The sequence below is a fragment of the Schistocerca gregaria genome, chromosome 5 (genome assembly GCF_023897955.1).
Source record: "Schistocerca gregaria isolate iqSchGreg1 chromosome 5, iqSchGreg1.2, whole genome shotgun sequence".
NCBI lineage: Eukaryota > Metazoa > Arthropoda > Insecta > Orthoptera > Acrididae > Schistocerca > Schistocerca gregaria.
The window spans coordinates 273,017,601-273,033,717 of record NC_064924.1 but is presented as its reverse complement, the minus strand read 5'-3'; the positions used below and the strand labels follow the sequence as shown (position 1 = coordinate 273,033,717).

General features: G+C 45.1%; 1 protein-coding gene across 1 annotated transcript in view; it reads right to left on the bottom strand.

Annotated features, from left to right (window-relative positions):
- Nucleotides 1-16,117, bottom strand: part of LOC126273316 (DNA-binding protein P3A2) — an 87,803-nt gene that overhangs the window by 51,550 nt on the left and 20,136 nt on the right. The window contains exons 5-6 of the mRNA XM_049976861.1: nucleotides 11,309-11,617; nucleotides 10,332-10,580 (exon numbers count right to left, since the gene is read on the bottom strand). Of these exons, the coding sequence (XP_049832818.1) occupies nucleotides 10,332-10,580; nucleotides 11,309-11,617 (558 nt within the window). The remainder of the gene's footprint in view (nucleotides 1-10,331; nucleotides 10,581-11,308; nucleotides 11,618-16,117) is intronic.

Genomic DNA, 16,117 nt, shown 5'->3' with positions numbered 1-16,117 from the left:
TCCGAGGGGGAGGAGGAGGAGGAGGAGTCCGAGGGGGAGGAGGAGGAGGAGGAGTCCGAGGGGGAGGAGGAGGAGGAGGAGGAGTCCGAGGGGGAGCAGGAGGAGGAGGAGTCCGAGGGGGAGCAGGAGGAGGAGGAGTCCGAGGGGGAGCAGGAGGAGGAGGAGTCCGAGGGGGAGCAGGAGGAGGAGGAGTCCGAGGGGGAGCAGGAGGAGGAGGAGTCCGAGGGGGAGCAGGAGGAGGAGGAGTCCGAGGGGGAGCAGGAGGAGGAGGAGTCCGAGGGGGAGCAGGAGGAGGAGGAGTCCGAGGGGGAGCAGGAGGAGGAGGAGTCCGAGGGGGAGCAGGAGGAGGAGGAGTCCGAGGGGGAGCAGGAGGAGGAGGAGTCCGAGGGGGAGCAGGAGGAGGAGGAGTCCGAGGGGGAGCAGGAGGAGGAGGAGTCCGAGGGGGAGCAGGAGGAGGAGGAGTCCGAGGGGGAGCAGGAGGAGGAGGAGTCCGAGGGGGAGCAGGAGGAGGAGTCCGAGGGGGAGCAGGAGGAGGAGTCCGAGGGGGAGCAGGAGGAGGAGTCCGAGGGGGAGCAGGAGGAGGAGTCCGAGGGGGAGCAGGAGGAGGAGTCCGAGGGGGAGCAGGAGGAGGAGTCCGAGGGGGAGCAGGAGGAGGAGTCCGAGGGGGAGCAGGAGGAGGAGTCCGAGGGGGAGGGGGAGGGGGAGTAGGAGGGGGAGTAGGAGGGGGAGTAGGAGGGGGAGTAGGAGGGGGAGTAGGAGGGGGAGGGGGAGTAGGAGGGGGAGTAGGAGGGGGAGTAGGAGGGGGAGGAGGAGTAGGAGGGGGAGGAGGAGTAGGAGGAGGAGTAGGAGGGGGAGGAGGAGTAGGAGGGGAGGAGGAGTAGGAGGGGGAGGAGGAGTAGGAGGGGAGGAGGAGTAGGAGGGGGAGGAGGAGTAGGAGGAGTAGGAGGGGGAGGAGGAGTAGGAGGGGGAGGAGGAGTAGGAGGGGGAGGAGGAGTAGGAGGGGGAGGAGGAGTAGGAGGGGGAGGAGGAGTAGGAGGGGGAGGAGGAGTAGGAGGGGGAGGAGGAGTAGGAGGGGGAGGAGGAGTAGGAGGGGGAGGAGGAGTAGGAGGGGGAGGAGGAGTAGGAGGGGGAGGAGGAGTAGGAGGGGGAGGAGGAGTAGGAGGGGGAGGAGGAGTAGGAGTAGGAGGGGGAGGAGGAGTAGGAGGGGGAGGGGGAGGAGGAGTAGGAGGGGGAGGAGGAGTAGGAGGGGGAGGAGGAGTAGGAGGGGGAGGAGGAGTAGGAGGGGGAGGAGGAGTAGGAGGGGGAGGAGGAGTAGGAGGGGGAGGAGGAGTAGGAGGGGGAGGAGGAGTAGGAGGGGGAGGAGGAGTAGGAGTAGGAGGGGGAGGAGTAGGAGGGGGAGGAGTAGGAGGGGGAGGAGTAGGAGGGGGAGGAGGAGTAGGAGGGGGAGGAGGAGTAGGAGGGGGAGGAGGAGTAGGAGGGGGAGGAGGAGTAGGAGGGGGGAGGAGGAGTAGGAGGGGGGAGGAGGAGGGGGGAGGTGTTGGGGGTGAGGAGGGGGGAGGAGGGGGAGGAGGTGTTGGTGGTGAGGAGGGAGTAGGAGGGGGGGAGGTGTTGGGGGGGGGGAGGAGGAGGGGAGAAGGAGGCAAGGAGAAGGAGGCAAGGTAAAAAGGAAGGAAGACAGTGAGAGAGGGAGAAGGACAAAGATAGGAAACAAACAAAGGAAGGAAGAAACCAGAATAAGCGAAAAACCACAAATGTAAGTTGTTGAACCGTCCGTCTCTGGACGCAGGGGCAAACTACTGCCTTGAGGGGGAGGGACTCCGTTTAGTCGCCTTTCACGACTGGCAGGAATACCTCGTGCCTATTTTTACCCCGAATCCGCAGGAGGGACTACTGTGGATGGAGGATGGTCACAAATGCGATAGAGTTTAGTCCCTATTTCAGACAATGGAATGTGGTCTCCCATACATGATACATACTTTTCCCACCATCTCTGCTTTCTCTTCTTTATTATGAACTGCAGTTTTACTCGAGGTCTTTTGAATGATGTTCCGCACAAGGATGGCGCTTTGTGTTGTAGAAGTGCCCATCAAAACTTTCTAGTAGCTGCAGCCATTTCTTCAGACCACTGTGGCGCAGGTAACCAGTGGTAATGGCATAAAGAATAGGATATAGTTATTTCCACAGTGTGTATAACTGTGTCAATAATGCCCTGTACCACTCCTTTGACATTTTTCTCTTGACCGGTTTGAAAAGTAGCTTTGATGATGAAAGCTTGCCAGTTGGCTTTCCAAAGTGAGCAATGCAGTGTATGTTCCACTCATTGGCGATTTGAGAAAGAGTGAATGATAGGAAAGTTTTTGCCTTCACAATGGTTGCAATGGACACACCATTGGAACATGGGTGACATACTTGGGCTGCAGACTGTAAGATCGATGGCCGATTAAGTTCCATGGACCATACTGAAATGTGTTGCAGCTCCAGTGTTAAAGAGGCAGACTTGCAGTTCTGAAATTAATTGTTCCAGTACTTGACCCCTTCTAGATATGGTTTCATTGCATCAAAGAGGATTTTGGACACTCAAGTCCCCCCCCCCCCCCCCCCCCCCATAGCAGGAAATGTGGACACAACCATTCAACTAGCTTGAACAGTTGGTGATATGCTATAAACCTATTCAGAGATAGGTAGGTGTTCCATACTATTAGCGTAACAGACACACGAACAGCCACAGCTCCTGACGCAGCAGTTACTGGCACCTGCTCACTGAACGTGTCACAGCATTTGAGGGTACATACTCCTCCAGACGCCCTCTAGACATTAATGCAAGTTTTACAGTAGGATTTTGTAGCTTTTAATAGTAGTGAGTTGGGGTTCTGAGAACCGTGTCTCCTGAAATGCCACACTAACTGCAGAGTAAGCAGCCATTAAGTGATGGAGTTCTGATACATGCTGCTGATCGGCATTACAGTCCCATTGAAGGGAAGTCAGGGTTGGGATCTCAGGAAGCCGTGAATGGAAAATGAGAGTATGAATTACTTTTTTTTGCTGAGTCATGTTCCACCTGAAAGTGAGATTCTTCATATGTACAGCCTCTACGTAGATGGGAGACGAGACTGACAAGAACAGAATTTGGCTTAATTTTTGATTTCATGTTCTTTTCCCAGTGAGATTTCGGGTTCCTGTGAGTGTTTTCGTGAGTGTTTTCCTGTCCCAACTACTGGGACAGAAGAGGGCATTCTTTTTTTATGACATCTACATCTACATCCATACTCCACAAGCCACCTGACAGTGTGTGGCGGAGGGTACCTTGAGTACCTCTATTGGTTCTCCTTCTATTCCAGTCTCGTATTGTTCGTGGAAAGAAGGATTGTCAGTATGCCTCTGTGTGGGCTCTCATCTCTCTGATTTTATCCTCATGGTCTCTTCGCAAGATATACGTAGGAGGGAGCAATATACTGCTTGACTCTTCGGTGAAGGATTACTAAATGATCCTGTAACGAAGTGCGCTGCTCTGTGTTGGATCTTCTCTATCTCTCCTATCAACCCTATCTGGTGCAGATCCCACACTGCTGAGCAGTATTCAAGCAGTGGGCGAACAAGCGTACTGTAACCTACTTCCTTTGTTGTCGGATTGCATCATTTCCTTAGGATTCTTCCAATGAATCTCAGTCTGGCATCTGCTTTACCGACGATCAACTTTATATGATCATTCCATTTTAAATCACTCCTAATGCGTACTCCCAGATAATTTGTGGCATTAATTGCTTCCCGTTGCTGACCTGCTATATTGTAGCTGAATGATAAGGGATCTTTCTTTCCATGTATTCACAGCACATTACACTTGTCTACATTGGGATTCAATTGCCATTCACTGCACCACGTGTCAATTCGCTGTAGATCCTCCTGCATTTTAGTACAATTTTCCATTGTTACAACCTCTCGATATACCACAGCATCATCCGCAAAAAGCCTCAGTGAACTTCTGATGTCATCCACAAGGTCATTTGTGTATATTGTGAATAGCAACGGTCCTACGACACTCCCCTGCGGCACACCTGAAATCACTCTTACTTCGGAAGACATCTCTCCATTGAGAATGAAATGCTGCGTTCTGTTATCTAGGAGCTCTTCAATCCAATCACACAATTGGTCTGATAGTCCATATGCTCTTACTTTGTTCATTAAACGACTGTGGGGAACTGTATCGAACGCCTTGCAAAGGTCAAGAAACACGGCATCTACCTGGGAACCCATGTCTATGGCCCTCTGAGTCTCATGGACGAACAGCGCGAGCTGGGTTTAACACGACCGTCTTTTTCGAAACCGATGCCGATTCCTACAGAGTAGATTTCTTGTCTCCAGAAAAGTCATTATACTCTAACATAATACGTGTTCCAAAATTCTACAACTGATCGACGTTAGAGATATAGGTCTATAGTTCTGCACATCTGTTCTCCCTTCTTGTAAACGGGCATGACCTGTGCCCTTTTCCAATCCTTTGGAACGCTACGCTCTTCTAGAGACCTACAGTACACCGCTGCAAGAAGGGGGGCACGTTCCTTCGCGCACTGTGTGTAAAATCTAACTGGTATCCCATCAGGTCCAGCGGCCTTTCCTCTTTTGAGCGATTTTAATTGTTTCTCTATCCCTCTGTCGTCTATTTCGATATCTACCATTTTATCATCTGTGCAACAATCTAGAGAAGGAACTACAGTGCACTCTCCCTCTGTGAAACAACTTTGGAAAAAGACATTTAGTATTTCGGCCTTTAGTCTGTCATCCTCTGTTTCAGTACCATTTTGGTCACAGAGTGTCTGGACATTTTGTTTTGATCCACCTACCGCTTTGACATAAGACCAAAATTTCTTAGGACTTTCTGCCAAGTCAGTACATAGAACTTCACGTTCGAATTCATTGAACACCTCTTGCATAGCCCCCCTCACACTACATTTCGCTTCCCGTAGTTTTTGTTTGTCTGCAAGGCTTTGGATATGTTGATGTTTGCTGTGAAGTTCTCTTTGCTTCCGCAGCAGTTTTGTAACTCTGTTGTTGTACCACCGTGGCTCTTTTCCATCTCTTACGATCTTGCTTAGCACATACTCATCTAACGCATATTGTCAGCCACTGGTTGGTGATAGACTTGGCAGGTGTCCCCTTCACTGATAATCATGATGAAAGAGGACACAGCATCTCTAGTTGCACCCAAGGTATGGCTACCACTGGTGCACTGCGTTTGGGTGTCGAAGAGATGAAGTCCCTTCCCCTAACATATACTGACGTGTGTGTAGAACCAGGAGTCACTGTTTGCAGTCTTGTGTGGATTTCAACACATTTGCGAAATTTCACATCGTAGTGATAGGGGGGAGCCACTCATACCTTTTCATATCATCTTTATACGACAGGTGGTCAAGCATTTTATATTCATTGTACTACTACTGTCTTGAAAACTAGATCTCTGCAAACAACAGGGGGAGCCTGACCTCATGTGTTGCCCTTTTGCACGTGTCACATGTAGCCTCCTTAGAACAGTGGGAGGACATGGGTTCAAAACATTGACACCAAAAATATCTTGTGGGGAGGACAATTGCATCTGACGTCGCACCTATAAACCACAACCTTGACTTTCTCATGCAAAACATTTCCATGGGACACTAGGATGAAAGCTTCCGTGTACACCCTATTATCCTTAAATACTCTTTGGAGTTGCTTTGAGTCGTCAGTCTTCTGACTAGTTTGATGTGGCCCACCATGAACTCCTCTCTTGTGCAAACCTCTTCACCTCAGAGTAGCACTTGCAACCTATGTCCTCAATTATTTGCTGGGTATATTTCAATCTCTGTCTTCCTCTACAGTTTTTACCCTCTACTGCTCTCTAGTACCACAGAAGTCATTCCCTGACGTCTTAACAGATGGCCTATCATCCTGTCCCTTCTCCTTGCCAGTACTTTTCACATATTCCTTTCCTCTCCGATGCCCTGCAGAGCCACCTCATTCTTACCTTATTAGTTCAACTTATTTTCAACATTTTTCAGTAGTACCACATGTCAAGTGCTTCTATTCTGGTTTTCCCACAGTCCATGTTTCACTAACATACAATGCTATGCTCCAAATGTATGTTCTAAGAAATTTCTTCCCCAAATTAAGGCCTATGTTTGATACTAGCAGATCTCTCTTTGTAAGGAATATTCTTTTTGCCAGTGCTAGAATGATTTTTATGTCGTCCTTACTCTATCATGAGTTATTTGGCTGCCTAGGTAGCAGAGTTCCTTAACTTCACCAATTCTGACATCAAGTTATCTAACTGTTCTCATTTGTATTTCTCATTACTTTTGTCTTTCTTTGATTTACTCTTAATCCATATTCTGTACTAATTAGACTGTTCATTCCGTTCAACAGGTCCTGTAATTCTTCTTGACTTTCACTGCAGATAATGTCACCAGATAATCTTAACAATGATATTCTTTCAGCTTGAATTTTAATTCCACTGTTGAACCTTTCTTTTACATCTGTCACTGTTTCTAGAATGTACAAATTGAATGGTAAGGTCTAAGGGCTACATCCCTCCTTAAAACCCTTTGTAATTGGAGTCAACAAGTCTTCCCTCACAGACACATTCGACGTACTCTTTCAACCTACCTGCTCTCTCCTCTATTTAACAATGGAACTGGAACTCCCACTGGATTCTTAATGTTACTACCCTTCCTTTTAATTTCACTGATGGTTGTTTTGACTTTTCTATACGCTGAATCAGTCCTTCCGACAATCATTTCTTTTTAGATTTCTTCACACTTTTCCTGCAACCATTTTGCCTTAGCTTCCTTGCATTCCTATTTATTTAATTCCTAAGTGACTTATTTCTGTATTCCCGATTTTCCCAAACTTTTTGTACATACTTCCTTCATCGATCAACTTAATTATTTTTTCTGTTACCTATGGTTTCTTCACAGCTACTCCCTCAAACCTACATTTCTCTCTCCAACTTCTGTTATTACCTTTTTCGGAGATGTCCATTACTTTTTAACTGAAATGCCTACTGAACTATTCATTACACAGTACCTATACCCTCAGAGAACTACAAGCATCTCTCTTCATTCCTTAGTACTTCTGTATCCCACTTCTTTGTGTGCTGGTTCTTTCTGACTAGTCTCTGAAACTTCAGTCTACTCTCCTTCACTACGAAATTGTGATCCGAGTCTATATCTGCTACCAAGTAAGCCTTAAAATTCAGTATATGATTTTGGAATTGCTGCCTGACCGTAATGTAATCTAACTGAAATCTTCCCCTATCTCCCAGCCTTTTTTAAAAGTATTCAACCCCCTCTTGTGATTCTTTAACAGAGTATTTGCTGTTAGTAAATGAAATTTATTGCAAAACTTAAGTCTTTCTCCTCTTATTCCTAATACCAAGCCCATATTCCCCAATAACCCTTTCTTCTACTCCTTCCCCTACAACCGCCTTCCAATACACCATGACTATTAGACTTTTGTCTCCCTTTATGAACTGAACCACCCATTTAACGTCCTCATATACTTTCTCTATCTTCAGCTTGCGATGTCGGCATGTGTATCTGAACTACTACTGTAGGTGTTGGTTTGCTGTCGACTATGATGAGAACGCCAATATCACTGAACTGTTCCCAGTAACTCATTCTTTGTCCTTCCTTCCTGCTCATAAAGAATCTTGCTTCTGTTGTACCATTTTCTGCTGCTGTTGATATTACCCTACACTTATCTGATCACAAACCCTTGTCTTCTTACCTTTTCACTACACTGACACAGCAGAGTGTACACAGAGTCACCTTACTAACATCCCAGTGCAGTTGCAATTGCAAACAGAATCCTGAAACAGTGGGTTATACAGAGAGTAACTTAAGTCACCAGCTTATGAAAAAGCACATCCTCAGTATGAAAATAAATATGGAGTTCCTTCACTATCCTCATTTCACCAGCTATCAATGACACTTAAAAAAACTGCACGTTAACCATATGAAAGAATACTCTTCTCTTTGCACGTTGTCATTTCTCCAAAAATCGTTTTGATATCTTGAGCCGTTTAGGAGATGCAGTAAATGTTATGAATAATTCTCTGTTGCTTTATTTCGACGCACGTGGGTAGAAATGAATGCACTACATAAAATCTATTTTCTTGAGATTCGAGATACATATTGGCCTCCTCCTGAGTTTAAAGAAAAATTCAATGTGTTAGCTAAATTTCATAAGCAGCAATGTATGATCTCATACACACCAAATGCAAACTCATTGTCTGCTACATAAATGCAATAACTATGATTATTAACCCTTGACAGGACAGGATTTTCGTAACTCAAGCAGATGCGTGGTGTAATTTTTACACATGCACAGAATAGCTGTACTTATGTTACCAAGGTAAACGTATTAGCAAATACACAGTTTAATCTTAATTTAATCACACAACAACAAAATTAACTTATATTGTATGAGCAAAATAACTGTTTCATAAAACAAAAATTAAAACTTTCGTTGCATCACTCTGTGCAACACAGAAGTGTTACCCCCCCAGTAATGACCCCCTTGGAGCATTAAACAGCATAGTTTCATCAGATCCCTTTCAAAAATTTATTTGATTACTAATTATTTTGCAGACGTTTGCCTCACTGAGATTGTTGTGCCAGTTCGGAATCCAGGTCATTTTCTCGTGTGTATCTAAATTTTTTTTCTCACATAGCTCACTTTTTATTTAATATTACTGCTGCTCACCCGGACATATGATGATATAAGTTATCCAATTGCCCTCTGCCAGGCACGTAAGTATGAACTGCAGAGTAACCATGTAGCTGTAGATGTAGGATAGACTGCTGCTACCTGTAAAGATGACCGACTGTGTTGCCGACAGGCACACTGAAAAGACTTTTAGCCAAAGATTACTTTGGGGAGAAGCAGGGAGGGGGGAGAAGCAGGGAGGGGGGAGAAGCAGGGAGGGGGGAGAAGCAGGGAGGGGGGAGAAGCAGGGAGGGGGGAGAAGCAGGGAGGGGGGAGAAGCAGGGAGGGGGGAGAAGCAGGGAGGGGGGAGAAGCAGGGAGGGGGGAGAAGCAGGGAGGGGGGAGAAGCAGGGAGGGGGGAGAAGCAGGGAGGGGGGAGAAGCAGGGAGGGGGGAGAAGCAGGGAGGGGGGAGAAGCAGGGAGGGGGGAGAAGCAGGGAGGGGGGAGAAGCAGGGAGGGGGGAGAAGCAGGGAGGGGGAAAGGGGGGAGTGGCGGATTTGGCCAAAAGCTACAATGTGTAACAGTGTTTTTTTGTGTGCCTGCCTGCAAGTTAATGGGTTATCTTTATGGCGATCAGCAATCTATCCTTTTCTTAATATTACAACCTGGAGTCTCCACTGTTTGATTTTGCCTAACGGTTTTCCTTCCAGCCCACAACAGTGTGTTATTTTCCTTTATTACTACCTCTGACGCATAATTGTTACGTAAATGCAGAATGCTTTGAGCAGGTGTGCAGATTTTTTTTAACATGACTGGGTCTGCGATATACTTTGTACCTATGTACAGGATAACTGTCTTTATGTTACAAAGGTAAAGGTGTACGAGTAACTTCATAATTTAATCTTAGTTTAATTGTTCAACGATAAAATAAACTTATATTTTATCAGCTAATTCTAAGTTTAATCAAACAACAATAAAATAAACTTTTATTGTATACTCTGTAGGCAAATACAAGTGTTACTACCAGTAATGACCTCCTTGGAGCATTAAACAGGACAGTATCATCAGATCCCTGCGAAATACTTATTGATTACTAATTGGAGACAAGTGCCTCAGTGTGGAATTGTGCTGCTAGCTCGAAATATGGGTCATTTTCTTGCATGGATAATAATTTTTTTCTCACCTAGCTTGCTGTTTATTTTATATTATTGCTACTCACTTGGACACAAGACAATAAAACATCTGAAGCAAGCAGGTATTCCATGAATTTGTAAGCACAATATAAGAAGACTTGCGGACTCTGTTCATTTAACTCTGAAAACAACTGGCTTATTTCCAAGTACAGAAGTCTAATGGCATATATTGGATGAACTTTAACTATGGACTTTGACATTAGCAATGCTAAGTTCTACTGAACAGGAACAGTTAGCAATCTGTAAAGTATAATGTAAAATCAAATAACTTGATCCTGTATAAGATATTTAACAACAGAAGAGAAAAATAAACCTGTATTGCCTGTCTAAATACTTCTGAGAAACACTTCTCATTCACATTTAAACTTTTAAATTTTCACACACATAGATGTTTAACACAGACTATATCTGTTCTCATTACATAATCTATTACACAGATCAAATATGAAAACATATACTGTACTGTTGCCTGTGTTGCAGCAGACACTGAACTCCTATTCGCTGTTCCCACAATGGTCGCAGTACCAGTACTGGTAGCAGCAGTGCCCACAAGTGATGCTGAGCCAGTGTTACTAGAAGAGCTGCCAGAAACGACTGCTGTCACAGTCCCGTTGGCCTCTTCATCCTCACTGAATGCAGGGAGCAGATCTTCCCTCCCATGGTACTTGTAGCAGTTGATGACTATTTGGCGCAGAGCATGTGTCCACGATATCTGCAAATTGCGGCACTGCATCTCAGATGTACACGCTCCCAGCACTGCCCGCCAGAGTTTGACGGACAAGTAGGGCGGTACCATTGAATTCATAAGAAACACTTAAAAGTGTGATTCAGTAACAACAGTTACATGTAAATAAGAATGTGTGAACTGCATGCCAAGTAAACAATAGCTGCTAAAAGTTAAAGCTGCAGTATTTGCTGCCTTCAATCAAAACTAACTATTGTCAGCAGTAACATAAGGAGAAACTAGTTTTACATACATTACATCTGCTTGCTGTGTGCTACAGACTATCAATTAATGCTACCACAAACACACCAAAAACTACTATTGCCACTACTTAATTGAACCAACAGGGGCAACTCAAACAAAAATTTCATCACTGTACCGGATGAAGGATTAGGTTTCTTTTATTTTGCGATTCATGACAAATTTGTTTCATGATAGTGTTTATGAACTGGTCACAATACTTACATATCTGTCCATGCTACTACCAACAATTGATTACAGAGTATATAACAAATTAATTTTGAAAAGAGAAATACTATAATTAAAAGAAAAATATCATTAAATTGGTATCTTTTTGAGAACTGTAGAGAGATTAACATGCAACTAAAAACTGGAATGGTGAGGTGCTGGAAACAATTCCCTTGGACCTTTTCCAAAGACTCCTAAGCAGAAGGATGAATCAAGTGGGAGCAAGGGGAAAGGAGTTGTGAGCTAACCTTTTGCTTCTCATCCTCTGTGCGCGCATCCATACGCACATTTGCCCAAGGCAGTTCCTTGGGCCACCAAGGAGGTCTCGTCGACTCACGACCCCAGCCAGGTTTCCCACGCCCTGTCGAATATTTGAGCATCAGAGGAATGAAGGCTCGCAGTTGTGCTTGAGTCATCTTTTCGACAGGCGTAGGGATACCGTCGATGATAAGTGGAGGTAATTCATACAGCGACGGGTCTTCCTGGACGGGTGGTGGAGCTTGTTGTGCTAATGCAGATTCCAATTCATCCATTATCATTGTGCGGATGTTCCTCATCTGCAGAAAAATTGTGGACAAAATCTAGTTCAGAAGATGAATTTTAGAGGTTAATGAAGAAGATAAAAGATATATTTCTCTGCAGCTAAGATGAGTCATCAGTTTGAGCCAAACTTCTCATTCTTACACAAGTACAATATTGCGTGAAATTATAAAACAATGTCCTCAGAATGTGTGTAAATAACTTAACAAAAACAAGAAAATTCAAAATGAGCAATCCCAGTTTCTCTGTATAAAATAATTCAGTAACATACATCATGACAAACTAAATAATCCACATTTGAAAGTAAGCATCTGATGCCTTCGCAAATGGAAAGGCTCAATGATGCAAACCAATTACTATCTTGTTCTAATATGCGTAACAAAGTTGCTGAATGTTTGAATAAGATTCTGCTAGTTAGATGTGTGCAAATATAATACTCAGAATTTATTTTACTGCGGTGAAAGTTATTATGTCCTGTTGTAGAAGCTTCTAATGTGTTTACAGTTCAAAAACTTTGTAAATAGGCGAAAGTATTTACAGCAACAGGGCATTAATGTCAACAAATTCACTGTGCCACTCATCCAAACATATGCCACTATCCATTTAATTTTAATTCTGAATATGATAATGGAAAGATCTTGGTGGGATATAAGTAATGCAAGATAACTCTCTGTAAAGTTGAGGCATTAAGTTGTTGACTGAGAATGCTGCTAGCTTCCAGATGAATTCAATTCTTCTTCAGACACACACACACACATACACACACACACACACACACACACACACACACACACACACACACACACACACACCTGCATGGCTACATTATCCCAGCTGACTAATGTGCAAGCACTGCAGCTTCACTTGGATAAGGAGTCTTGTCAAGTGGAGTGGGTGAGGGGAGGAATGAGGAAGTAAGCAGCTTAGGGAAGGGTGGCTGACAGTTTAGAGGGAGAGGAAGCAGGCTACATGGGACAGGAATGTTGCACTGGTGAGTTCATTCTAGCACGAGGCAACTTCTATTCTCAACCCATTGCCACATGGGTCACACCCAGGTGGGAGACCAATACTACACCCTGAACACCTTATGCCAATCCTGTCACAGACGTATCCTACTTTGTCAGAGGCAGGGCCACCTTTGAAGGCAGTAATGCCACTTATGTACCAGCTCTGTTGCAACTTCAGTAAAGTGTTTCACATATGCATGATCACAAACTGGGTGTACACCTGAATGATTGGCCACTACCAAACTGTGGCCAAGAGCAGAGCTAACCACCAAGTGGGGAAATACAAGGGGGGACCTAAAAGTAACAGAATTTAGTTGTGGTGGGGAGGGAGAGTGGAGGAATCCATTGTTCAACCAGATGTACATTACAGTCACGCCTGGGTCAGTGTGCGAAGTTGTGTCACTGTGAGTGCATAGGTTTGCCCTTGAAAGTTTTTAATAAAATAACTTTTTCATTTTCGCAAAAATGTGATGGCAGATTGCTGAGAGCAAGGCACAGCTGTGAAATTTTGTTTTCTGTTGGGGAAATATGCTGCAGAAACTAGTGTAATGCTTAAGACTGCCTATGGGGGTGCTGCCCTAAGTAAAACCACAGTGAGTGGTTTTCACATTTTAAAAATGGAGAAATGTCAAGTGAAGATCAACCCCATTCAGGACACCCCTCAACGTCAAGAAGTGACTAAAACGTTGACAAAATCAATGCCCTCATTCATGAAGACCTTCGGCGAAGCATTGATCAATTCTGTGAGATTTCTGGAATATCGTGGACTTCCATTCTGAGGTATCTGAAGATTGGCACACGATAAAGGTTGCAGCCAAATTTGTCACTGCCTTCTCACAGTTGAGGAAAGGGAGCACTGACTTCAGGCATGTTTTGACCTTCAAAATCAGCTCAAAGAGAACCACATTTTTTCCCAAGGTTATTACTGATGATGAATCACCACAATATGGATATGCCCCAAAACAAAGCAGCAATCAAGCCAGTGGAAGACAAGTGGCTCTCCTTGTCCCAAAAAGCTCACCAAGTGAAGTCAAACATCAAGACAATGCTCATTTGTTTCATTGATTGCAGAGGTGTTGTGCATGTACAATTCGTGCGGGAGAGGGCGGGGCTGTGGGAGAGGGCGGGGCGGGGCGGGGCGAGCTGTGGGAGACGGCTGGGCTGTGGGAGAGGGCGGGGCGGGGCGAGCTGTGGGAGACGGCTGGGCTGTGGGAGAGGGCGGGGCGGGGCGAGCTGTGGGAGACGGCTGGGCTGTGGGAGAGGGCGGGGCGGGGCTGTGGGAGACGGCTGGGCTGTGGGAGAGGGCGGGGCGGGGCGGGGCGGGGCTGTGGGAGACGGCTGGGCTGTGGGAGAGGGCGGGGCGGGGCGGGGCTGTGGGAGACGGCTGGGCTGTGGGAGAGGGCGGGGCGGGGCGGGGCTGTGGGAGACGGCTGGGCTGTGGGAGAGGGCGGGGCGGGGCGGGGCTGCGCTGTGGGAGAGGGCGGGGCGGGGCGGGGCTGTGGGAGAGGGCGGGGTGGGGTGGGGCTGTGGGAGAGGGCGGGGTGGGGTGGGGCTGTGGGAGAGGGTGGGGCTGTGGGAGAGGGAATGGGCGGTGGTAGAAGGGGGAGGGAGAGGGGGGGTGGGAGAGGGGGGGTGGGAGATGGGGGAGTGGGAGATGGGGGAGTGGAGGCAGAAGGTGTGGGGGATGTGAGGGGGAAGGTGGAGGGGGGAGGGTGAGGCAATATATGTAAGTTTATGCTGGTGCACAGAACAGAGCTTTGAAAATATTCCTAAAAGCCAAAATAAACGGCAAAATTAAAGTAGTGCCACAGCACCAAGAACTCAATGCTTGCACATATAAAATCTGAAGCTATGCCATAACGGTTCTGTTAATATCTATATCAAATACTAATTGCTTAAAATGACAGTTATTTTGGAAAGTCTGAAATGATGGAAATCAGTAGGTGGAAGCTGTAGGAACAATATTATTATAATGATTGGGGTAGGATCTAGTGAAATATACTACCTCTAGATCACAGAAGAACCAGCTGACTGGTCATCGTATCTACATAAGGTTACACCTGATCAAAAACCATCTCATCCACTGAAACAGTGTCCCTTTCACTAGGGTATTCACCTAATCTTAGCAAGGAATGTCCAATCTTCGTAGAACAAAAGAAATGATGTAAATATGTTACAATGTCTTATATGTCAAACAATTCAGATTACAACACATAGTTGTTCTCAATCAATATGCTTTAATATCAGTTTATATGACTGTTACAAAAGTAACCTATCACAGTTTATAAAGCTATTATCAATCTAAAGCTAGGTCTGAGCAAGTTACTGGTTTACTATACATGAGAGTAATGAATGCAGTTTGCCCTTGTGTTCCTATCATCTATTTGTAAGATGAGCTAATCAATTTTGTGGAAACCAGTGTTTCGCATTGAATCTAAATCGTGGAATAGCTTGACAATTTTCCTACACAGAACACATTGGCCTAGATGTGTGGCAGAAGAAGAAAACACACAAATTAAGACCATTAAGCCATACACTCTCCCATACAGTGAGTCAACTGGGAAAAACATAAACCAGTAATAATTTGAAATACAAAAAATGTTCCATATTCAAAGTTGTGAGTTACTTATTATTATGGTTATGAGGCGTACAATGTCTGATGTTTAATGTTACTTTTGCCATTACAAAGTTCTTGTTGTTGTTGTTGTTGTTGTTGTGGTCTTCAGTCCTGAGACTAGTTTGATGCAGCTCTCCATGCAAGTCTATCCTGTGCAAGCTTCTTTATCTCCCAGTACCTACCGCAACCTACATCCTTCTGAATCTGCATAGTGTATTCACATCTTGGTCTCCCTCTATGATTTTTACCCTCCACGCTGCCTTTCAATACTAAGTTGGTGTCCCTTGATGCCTCAGAACATGTCCTACCAACCGATCCCTTCTTCTAGTCAATTTGTGCCACAAACTTCTCTTCTCCCCATTCCTATTCAATACTTCCTCATTAGTTATGTGATCTACCCATCTAATCTTTAGCATTCTTCTGAAGCACCACATTTCAAAAGCTTCTATTCTCTTCTTGTCCAGACTATTTATCGTCCATGTTTCACTTCCATACAAGGCTACACCCCATACAAATACTTCCAGAAACGACTCCCTGACACTTAAATCTATACTCCATGTTAACAAATTTCTCTTCTTCAGGAACGCTTTCCTTGCCATTGCCAGTTTATATTTTATATCCTCTCTACTTCAACCATCATCAGTTATTTTGCTCCCCAAATAGCAAAACTCCTTTACTACTTTAAGTGTCATTTCCTAATCTAATTCCCTCAGCATCACCCGACTTTATTCGACTACATTCCATTATCCTCGTTTTGCTTTTGTTGATGTTCATCTTATATCGTCCTTTCAAGACACTATCTGTACCGTTCAGCTGCTCTTCCAAGTCCTTTGCTGTCTGACAGAATGACAATGTCATTGGTGAACCTCAAAGTTTTTATTTCTTCTCCATGG